This window comes from Petaurus breviceps, unplaced genomic scaffold (assembly GCF_028583685.1).
Source record: "Petaurus breviceps papuanus isolate PSGF00001 unplaced genomic scaffold, PetGlider_PUasm1.0 126, whole genome shotgun sequence".
NCBI lineage: Eukaryota > Metazoa > Chordata > Mammalia > Diprotodontia > Petauridae > Petaurus > Petaurus breviceps.
The window spans coordinates 52,503,723-52,513,695 of NW_027185655.1; the positions used below are offsets into that span (position 1 = coordinate 52,503,723).

A 9,973-nucleotide genomic window follows, 5' to 3' on the forward strand; every position below is an offset into this window, starting at 1 on the left:
GTCCTGTGGTATTCCAGAGCCTGGTTTTCCATTCTTTGATGTTTTAAGAAAACACACATTTCTAAAAGCAAATTAAAAAGATCATGAGAAACACTAGGTAAGTAGGAAAAACATCTAAAATCGAACTCTGAGGAATAGAGGGATCATTAGTTATTCTTTTAAAAAAATGCAACTAGAGGCACTTTAGGTACTAGAATTTTGTAATATTGATAAAAGATAAATAGACTTTGATTTCGATTTCACGTAAAGGCTTTGTTGAGGTAATTAGGGTTGGGAGAAAAGAAATCAGGAAGTTTGGTTGAAAGAATACTGACCTCTTATCCTAACTAGCCTCCAATATGTTCTCCTGCTCAAAGAGTATTGTACATGACTAATGTGGAAATATGTTTAATATGATTTTATACAATTATAGCCTATATCAGGATAAATTCCATCTTGGAAAGGGATGAGGGAAGGGAGGGGAAAATTTTTAGAGCTCAAAATCTTATAAAAGTAAATGTTGAAAACTAAAAATAAATCAATTAATTATTTTTAAGAGAGTATTGTTGTAGAAAGTTTTTTATCTAACCCTCTGATTTTATTAGAGTATGGAACCCAAGTGTGGGTTGGAAATTTTTCTGTAATTTGTAGTCTAAAAAAAATGTTACCAGGGCATTGAAAAACTAAGTGACTTACCCAGGGACACATAATCAATAATTGGTTGTGTGTCATTAATACATAACCATTTAAATGTTTCCAAACTATAAGGCCAGCCATCTATTCACAGTGCTGGCAGCATTTAAAAAAGATTAAGCCCCTATACATGCAAATTATGAAATTTGTTATAAAATGATAGCTGAAATTCTACATACCTTTGTGATTCTATATGCCAAGTGTTTGTATAGAAAGTAAAAAATAAACAATTTGGATGATAGGTGCAAATAAAGCGGCATACTGAAGAATCTGGAGTGATTACTCTGCCAACATCTTCACCAGAAAATGACATTTGTTGAAAAATACTCCTTTCACAACCTGGGAAGGCACAGAAGTTGTTTACTACTCAGAATTTCACATGCTGTTTCATGGTATCAGGAAGAGACAACCTTCCCTGTTTCCTACCCTATGCCTTTCACCTCTACCAGACTGAACTCCATCTCTCCTGGAAGAAAGTCAGAATTCTGCATCTCACTCTGACCCTTTCCAGTAGTGGGGGTCCAGTGCCCTCCGGACTCTCCACCCTGTAGACCAGACTCTCTGCTGCATCCTAAAGATTCATGCATCCTAAAGATTCATGCATCTTGACATTCACCCTGCACCTTTAGGAGTTTGGGGCCTTCTCATCAACCCTTCTGATGCATCCTCTTTGTATGTAGTCTTCTCCAATTAAAGCATCAATTCTTTTAGATTGACTGCCTTCTTTTTCTCTTTACATACCCAGAACCTTAGAGCTGGCACATTCTGAACACTTAATAAATGCTTTTTAGTTCATTACTATTAACATTAAAATTATATTGGATTAAGATCTGGGTATACTATTAATCAAAACTTTAAGATGTAAGTCCATTGCTACAGCTCAATTCTCATAGAATGAGAGACTTGGCCAGAAGTGATGGTGCATATCTATAATTCCTGCTCTGGGTAAGTTGGCACTGGCAAATCTCTTGACCTCGAAAGTTCTGAGCTACAGTGGACTATACAGGCATGTGGGTATCCACATTAAGTTTGGCATTAATTAATAATTGAGCCCCCGAGAGCAGGGAGGCCTCCAGGTTGCACAGGCAGGAAAAAACTTCCAAGCCCAGGTTGGAAGCAGAGCAGTTGAAAGGTTTTGTGCTAATCAGAAGTGGGATCAGACATTGAGTAGTCCCTATACTTCTAGCCTGAGCAAGATGGAGAGATCTAGTCTTTATAAAAAAAAGTCAGATTTAGTTAGAGGAGACTAAAGGGGTCATGAAGTCCAAGGCTCTCATTTTACAGACAGGAAACTGAGGGTTAGATAAGTGAAGTGACTTGTTTGATACCTCCAGATAGTAGCATCAGAAGGAAGGGGGGATTTAAACCCAAATTCTCTGATTCTTAGGCTACTTCTCTTTCCACTGGAGTTGGGTGCAACTCAAAACATTTCTTTGTATTTGTTACATCATTTGAAAGAAGACAGTCATTCACGTTTGCAAAGGGAACAAATTCTTAAATTTCTAAGGTAGGCAAATTTTTCCAGTGATAGCAGACTATTGATCCAAATTCTGTTAACCCCCATAATTCTCTCAGTTTTATCTAAGATTGTAAAAATGCAAGTTACTCCATAGGCCATCTGTCATGTACTCAGTTGTCCTTTGGATTGGTCAGAACCACAGTCTAGGTACTTGGGAATGTGAACTACTATTTACTTGGAGCTATTTTTACATGATTCTTCACTGACTTCTCTCTCAGTATGTCACCATGATGTGAAGGTAGCCCATGTCTATTCCTTCAAAAGCCAGGAACAGAGAGTTTCTATTGACCTGGAAAGACTTCAAGTTTGGGCAGGCTACTTAAATTCAAAGAATCTTATTAACAGAAAATTATGTGTTAGGTGATAGATTTTCCAGGGACAGTAATCCATAAAGATAGTCTGCTAAGGAAGAAGATACACTATGTACATTAGTGGGAAAAAATACCTACGATGATGAAGTCATGGATTTTTGAAGTATTATATAACTTATTAAGTACATATGTGATAAGATTAGGTAATAAGGTGGCATGGTAAATTAAACACTGGACTTGGAGTCAGTATGACCTGCGTTCGAATCCTGATTCAGACACTTACTAACAGTGTGACCCTGGGCAAATCACTTAACCTTTCTCAACTTCAGTTTCTCCCTCTGTAAAATAGGGACAATAATATCACCTACATCTTAGGATTTTTTTTATCAAGTACAAATGAGATAACATAAGACACAAAGTGCTTTGCCAATCTTATTGCATAAATGTTAATTATTATCTCCACAACCCCTTACATTTATAAAGTAATTTTTTTTATGATACTCAACAAAGGGAAGCATAAGTACCAAAGAGTTTATGGAGCCTGAAATAAGCAAAGTTAGATTAGATCAGGAGAAAGTTCACTGATTATCACTTTTATTAAACTTGTTTGTTAATTCTATTTGCATCTCGTTCTAGTTATCTTATAAATTCGCATAACCTGTATGTAACTTAAATCACTGATAACAACCATGTTTTCTTACAGGGAAAATGATAACAAACTAATTGTGGGTAGCTTAAATGACTTAACCCATCAAATTCCCCAACGAGGTACATGGGCAGGCTAATTTGAGAAGATGAATTCATTCGTATTTGTAATTCCAGTGCCTGGCACTTTTTATTTTTAATATATACTCTTTATATAATATATATATATACATATATATACACTCACTGACTAACTGATTCAACAAGTATTTATGGAATATCTTTTATCTGTAAGTCAAGTCTAGTCAATTCAACAAGCTTTATTAAGTCCACCATGTGCCAGACACTGTGGGAAGTGTTGGGCAAGGCATTGTGTTATAAATTGGTATTAGAAATCTGAGAGTGCCACTGTGCCCACCTTCATGAAACTTAAAAATTAAGGAGGGGAATGGTGACATAGGAACAAGTAATTTAAACACAGAATATGGGGGAAAAGTGATAAAGGGGCTAAAAATCCTATGGGTACAATGATGTGAGGGAAGGCTTACTTCTGAATGCAGGAGGACTAGAATTAGCTGGCCCTTTTAGTCTGGGGATCACTCCAAGCCCAGGGAAGCACAGAAGAAAAAGCACCAAGGTGAGAAATCATTAAAGGAATAGGAACTGTCTAATTTGGCTAAAGCTTAGAGTTTCTACAGGGGAGTAATGGGAAATAGAACTAGAAAGCTAAGCTGAGACCATAGAAGGAATGGTTTTTTAACTTTAGTCTTGAGATTTTTTACTATATTTTGTAGGCAATATCAAGCTATCCAAGGTTTTTGAGGAAGGAAATAACCTGGTAGGAGGTAGATTCTCTTCCAGCTCAAAGACTATCTTCTGGGCCCTAGTAAAACATTAATCTGTTGGTAATATGTAGGATGGATTGGAGTGAGAGAGAGACTGGGAGCAGAGAGGCAGGGAAATCAAGAGAAAATTCTTGTACTTGTTCCCTTAAGAGGCTATGACAGTTTGAACAATGATAGTGATGGTGGGAATGGCAAGGCAGGGAAGGATGAAGAGATTTTGTAGCATACAGGGATGAACATCGTGCCTGGGTGTGAGGAATAAAGGAGAAGGAGGCATCAGATAGGAAATTTCAAGCCTGGGTGACTTTGGATACCAGGGCTATCCACAGAACCACAGAAATCTGGAGGTATAGATCATTTTAGGTGGTAAGATGATAAGTTCAGTTTGGGACAAGCTGAATTTAAAGCACCAGCAGGATAAAACCTGGAAGAACCTAGAAGATAATTGGACATGTAGGTCTGAAGGGCAGGAGAAATGTCATGGCTTTGAGATAAAGATTTAGGAAGTACGTTGTCAAGGTAAGGAGGATATAATTAAAGGAGACTGAAGACAGGAAACTGGGAACCATCAACATTTTTTTTTGGTCTAGGAAGAAAAAGAAAGAGGGAGAAAGAGAGTAGTAGCTTATAAGTTCTTCCTAGAGCTTCCATTTAGTGGAGGGTCCAGGTTGTCCATCCTTTATCTGTCTCCTGGCTCTGCTTCTGACTCTTCAGACTTTACCATTATGTAAGTGCTTCCCTCTCAACTCCAAATCGTGTTTTTCAGTTCTCTCTTATGAATTGTCTTCCCCCATTAGAATGTAAGCTCCTTGAGGGCAGGTGGTATTTTTTTTGCATGTACTTATATACTTAGTGTTTGGCACAATGGCTGGCATGTGTTAAGAGCATATTAAAAGTCTATTGACTTACCGTTGACTAATGAAGAGATTCATGAATTGAGTAAGAAGTTGAACTAGGTCATCTTTCTGAAGACTCTTCCAACTTCTTGACATACAATTCCCCAGTACAATACTTCCCATTTTGATTAGTGTTTTCAAGACAACCCACTTCACTTCTATACTCCACCTATCTTCTCCTGCCTGGAGGCATTTATACCCACTCCCTTTCCCCTGTATCTCCAATTTCTTTTCATTTCTATTCACTCCTTCCTCTTCAGTCTAAAAATATATGTTCAAGAATCCGGTATCTTGAAAAATCCTTATCCTACACTACCCTCTTTTTCTGCTGTCATTTCTCTCTCTTCCTTTCCACCACTTAACTTCTATCCATAATATGTTATCTATACTCACTATGTCCTTCTCATCCCTCTTAATGTTTTGGAATATAGCTCCTATCAGAAGATAATAGATTTTGAGTTTGAAAGGACCTCCAACGCAGTGAACTCATTTTACAGAGGAGGAAACCAAGATTCATAGAGAGCCTTGTCCAAAGTCTAGAGACACGATTCAAACACAGTTCTGCTTGACTCCAAGTCTAGTACTCTATTGGCTATCCCAATGACTATATTAGGACTAACTTTTTCAACATCATTAATACTTTCCTAATTACTAAATTTGATGTTTTTAGTTCCTATCTTACTTGAGATTTCTGCATCATGTGATGCTGTTGACCACTTCATCTGTCTTGAGATGCTCTCTTGTCCTCTGGATTTCCTGATAGAGCCATATCTAGGAGGTTTTTACTGGAAGAGGCAGAGACAACAAAGGAGGTGAATACCAGGGGCTGCACTGAGGCTTCAAAGATTTCAGAAAAGGGGTACCCCAAGGGAGGTTTGGAGAGAAAGAGTTAGCTTTGGGGATGTTGAGTTGGAAATATCTATGGAATTTCCAGTTTGAGTTGTTCATTGAAGATGTAAATGTGGAGGTTAGAAGAAAGGTTAGGCAAGGCTGAATAAATAGATCTAAGAATCATCAGCATAGGGGTGGCTAGGTGGCACAGTGAATAAGCACTGGCCCTGGAGTCAGGAGGACCTGAGTTCAAATCTGGCCTCAGACACTTAATGCTTACTAGCCATGTGATGTTAGCCAACTCACGTTTAACCCCTATTGCCCTGCCTTACCCCCTCCAAAAAGAAAAAAAAAGAATCATCAGCATAAAGATGATAATTGAACTCATGGTGCTAGTCAAATTACCAAGCAAGAGAGGGATAGAAGAAGAAAGTTCAGGATAGATGGAAGAATATCCATAGTAAGTGGACATGAACTGGATGAAAATCTAGAGAAGGAGACTTGAGAAGAGTCAGTCAGAAAGGTAGGAGGAGAACCGTAGGATCATGGGAACCTAGAGAGTAGAATGCATCCAGAAGGAGGTGATCAACAGTGCCAAAAATTGCAGTCAAGAAGGGTTAGGTCTTCAGGGTGAGAAAAGGCCATTAGATCTGGCAATTAACTCTGAAGAAAGAGCTTTCTCTGTTGACGTATGACATCAGGATGAGACACTGGATGATTGTGCTGACAAATTATAAAATTGGCTTGAGATAGAAAGTTGAGGAAGGAAGCCTGTGAGCATAGCCATTAGCCAATTCTTTAGATCATAGATTTTCAATGATTTTTGACCCTACCATGAATTAAAAATTAGCCTAAAAGATCCTATTCTCTCAGATCTCTCTCAAAAATCTCCATTCAAATGTCCTAATTTGTTTCAAAAATAGTTTTATGAACCATCAATCAATGGGCATTTTAACTACCTACTATGCGCCAGACCCTGAGTCAGAGGATATGAATACAAGGGCAAAAGATCAAGTGAAGGATGAGGTGATATATGTGTGTGTGTGTGTATGTGTGTGTGTATGTATATATATATATATATATATATATATATATGATGCAGAAAACCCCCCTGACAAAACTGACTTATCTGTTGTCCTGTCTGAACTCCATACCCTCTCTCAGTTCCCTGTCACATATAAGGACGCAATGAAAATACTACCCTTAAAGTACCAGAAGAGGAAAAGCCACTGAAAATGTCTGTGGCAAGCAATGAACTATCACTCTCTGATGAAGCCTTTTCTCTTGCCACATCTCAGGACTTTTGTTCATATTGCTCCCTACGTGTTCCAACATACCTTCTGGACTTCTCCTTCTTGGATCTCTGTTTAGCCCAATGAATTTTGGACCTCAGCCTCTTCCCCTCCTCACGTTTTAATCTTTTCTTGCAAAAACCAACTAATGAATATACAAACTAGCTCCCTAAGGTGAATTGGCCTTTGTTTTCTACCAGTATCTAATAATCAACCCTTCCTCCTGTCTACTATGGAAAATATAGTATACTAAGCCAACAAGGTACTCTTCTAACTGGCATCTACTTCCCCAGATCCTCTGACCTGTGCCCTATTCCTTCCTCACCTTTGCATCAGCCCTAGTTAACCCCTTGTATCACAAATTCCCTTTGGTTACATCAGTATCACTCTTTAAAAGAGGCCATATAGTGCAAAGGAATGATGATTGCATCTGTAACCAGAGGATATGAGTTCAAACACTGGGTTTGCTACTCACTCACCTGTATGACCTCAAGTAAATCACTTGACCTCTCTGGAACTCGGTTTCCTTGATTGTAAAATGAGTCCAGTCATCGACTAGATGTCGACCTCTGAGGTCCTTTACAGCTTTAAATCTACAACAATGTGGAAAACCTATTTCATGCATTCTATTTGTCAGTAATATCAGAATTTGTGCTAATCCATTATCACTCCCTGGGGATAGGAAGTTTTGACAGTGGGCAGGAAGCTGAAAGGACATCCCAGGCAACTCAGGGGCCAGAGGGGATCGTCTTTGGAAAAGGGGGATCAATGTGAAGATACTGAATTAGGGCTGATAAAAGAGAAAGTCCTCTGGTCTTGCTACAACTTCTCTGGTTTTAATAATGTTACCATCATTAATACTATCTATAGATTCATGAATTAAAATGAGCATTAGAGATAATCATCAATAATTCCAAGTGAATTATCCATCCATCTCAGAAGACAGAGTTCCATTGGTCCAAGTTATAGGAACTTCTATTCTCTGCCAAATTGGGTATAAGCTCTGTTCAGATGTACCTTGTTTTCTGTGCAAGAAATTGTGTGGAATGGTGGGTATATAAGTAATTACCCATATTAGAAAGTCCACAGGGCTTCAGGGAGAATCCAGACACCAAGCCATCCAGCACCTTAATGTTGTTGGGGGATCCTGACTGGCTGTACTTCAGCAGACATGTGTTTCTGAGCCAGAAGGAAAGAAAGCTCATTGATAATTTTGCTTCATATCTGTTCTTTGCTTTCTGAATATTGTCACAAAATAAAGTAAGCTACATTCAGCAGCACAATTAATACTTCCATCTGTAACTGGTTTGATCCCCTCCCTTGGCAAATCCCCATAGAAAATTACAGCACTGATGATCATGGAAGGTAGACAACAAGAAATGAAGCATTTAGAAACCGTAACATTGGTGGGATGGTGGAAAGAACCAAGGACTAGATAATGGGAAGGCCCTGACTTTGTGCACATAGTTGTGTGACCATGTCCAAAACTGGACTGCTAAGCTATAGCTAAAAATCTATTCACTAATACCATATCCATAGACCTTTAACAACATTACTATGCCTAGCACACTGCCTTGAACAAAGCTTTACTTAGCCTGTAAGGGAGAAGAAAAAGCATCTTTTGTGTTTGAAAGGATCTTTAGCTGAGACTTAAGATGCCTGGGCTTGAGTCTTGCCTCCAGTACATAATAGATGGGCAGTCTTAGGACATTCACCTTACTTTGGTGCACCTCAGTTTTTCCAAGTGTAAAGTGGGATAATATATATTTAGATGCCCACTTCACAGGGTTGCTGTGAGAATCAATTGAGGTGACAAACTATTTTGCAAGTATAAAGTAGAATACAAACTCCTTGAAGGAGGGGACTTGTTTTGTATTTGTCTTGTTAAGTTTTCTTGTTTCCCAATCCCCCTTCATGCTAGTCCCTTCTCTCTATTATCATCTCTAATTTATGCAGTCTATATCTTGTTTGTTCATAGTTGTTTGCAAGCTATTTGTCCCGTTAGACTGGGAGTTTCTTGAGAACAGGGACATCTTTTTTTAATTTTTTGTGTCCCCAGAACTTAACAGGTGCTTGTTAACTTGTCTTGTCTTCACTTGACTCTTGTGAATTTTCCATCCACTATGGTATAGCAAATCCATTAACTAGGACAGAATTCTAAAATGGACATTCTTTGGGAGACTAGAATGCTTTCAGGCCCAATAATGAACAATGCTTCACCATTTAGCTTTAATACTCAAAAAAATAGAAAGTCTAGGGGTGGCTAGGTGGCACTGGGAATAGAGCACAGGCCCTGGAGTCAGGAGGACCTGAGTTCAAATCCGGCCTCAGACACTTTACACAAAGACTAGCCGTGTGATCTTGGCCTAGTCACTTGACCCCAATTGCTCTCCAAAAACAATTAAAAAACCCAAACAAACAAAAAAAGAAAATAGAAAGTCTCTCCCTATACCATTGTCCACTTCCTTGAGCTACTCTGTCTCCTATGGAAGATCTCATGGGGACTTAGCCACACACATAAAGATAGCTGCTATTTCAAGAAACCCAAGGAGAAAAGTGAAATTGTAATGTCCTTCATTCAGATTTTAAAGGGAGTTAGTGGAGGCTTAAATCAAAGTCCTTAACAGAATCTTTAAAGAAAATTGCTGCTCACCGATACTCTGGTCTATGGAAAGTCTGGGTGGCATACGTGTAAAATTGGCAGAGGACATGGTTGGTGCATTGTTTTTGACATTCTTCAACAGTGTTCACCTTGGTTATGTTAAAATTCACCCCTCTCATATCAAGTCCAACATATTTCTCCTTGCTACAAGCTGTAGAGACATAATAACAGAATTAATGCCATTTCCTAACTGAAATAATCTAACCCCTTTAACTGATGTCTCTCAAAGAAAGAGTTTCATCTTTAACACACCATTAGAAAAAAACTCTTCTTTTTTATTTTATTTTCAATTCACAGAAC

At 38.4% G+C, this 9,973-nt stretch overlaps 1 protein-coding gene across 1 annotated transcript in view; it reads right to left on the bottom strand.

Moving 5' to 3' along the window:
* Positions 1-9,660: 9,660 nt before the first annotated feature.
* The window catches only part of LOC138170283 (plasma kallikrein-like), a 13,428-nt gene continuing 13,115 nt past the window's right edge, over positions 9,661-9,973 (bottom strand). The window contains exon 4 of the mRNA XM_069099553.1: positions 9,661-9,824. Coding sequence (XP_068955654.1) covers positions 9,661-9,824 — 164 coding nt within the window. The remainder of the gene's footprint in view (positions 9,825-9,973) is intronic.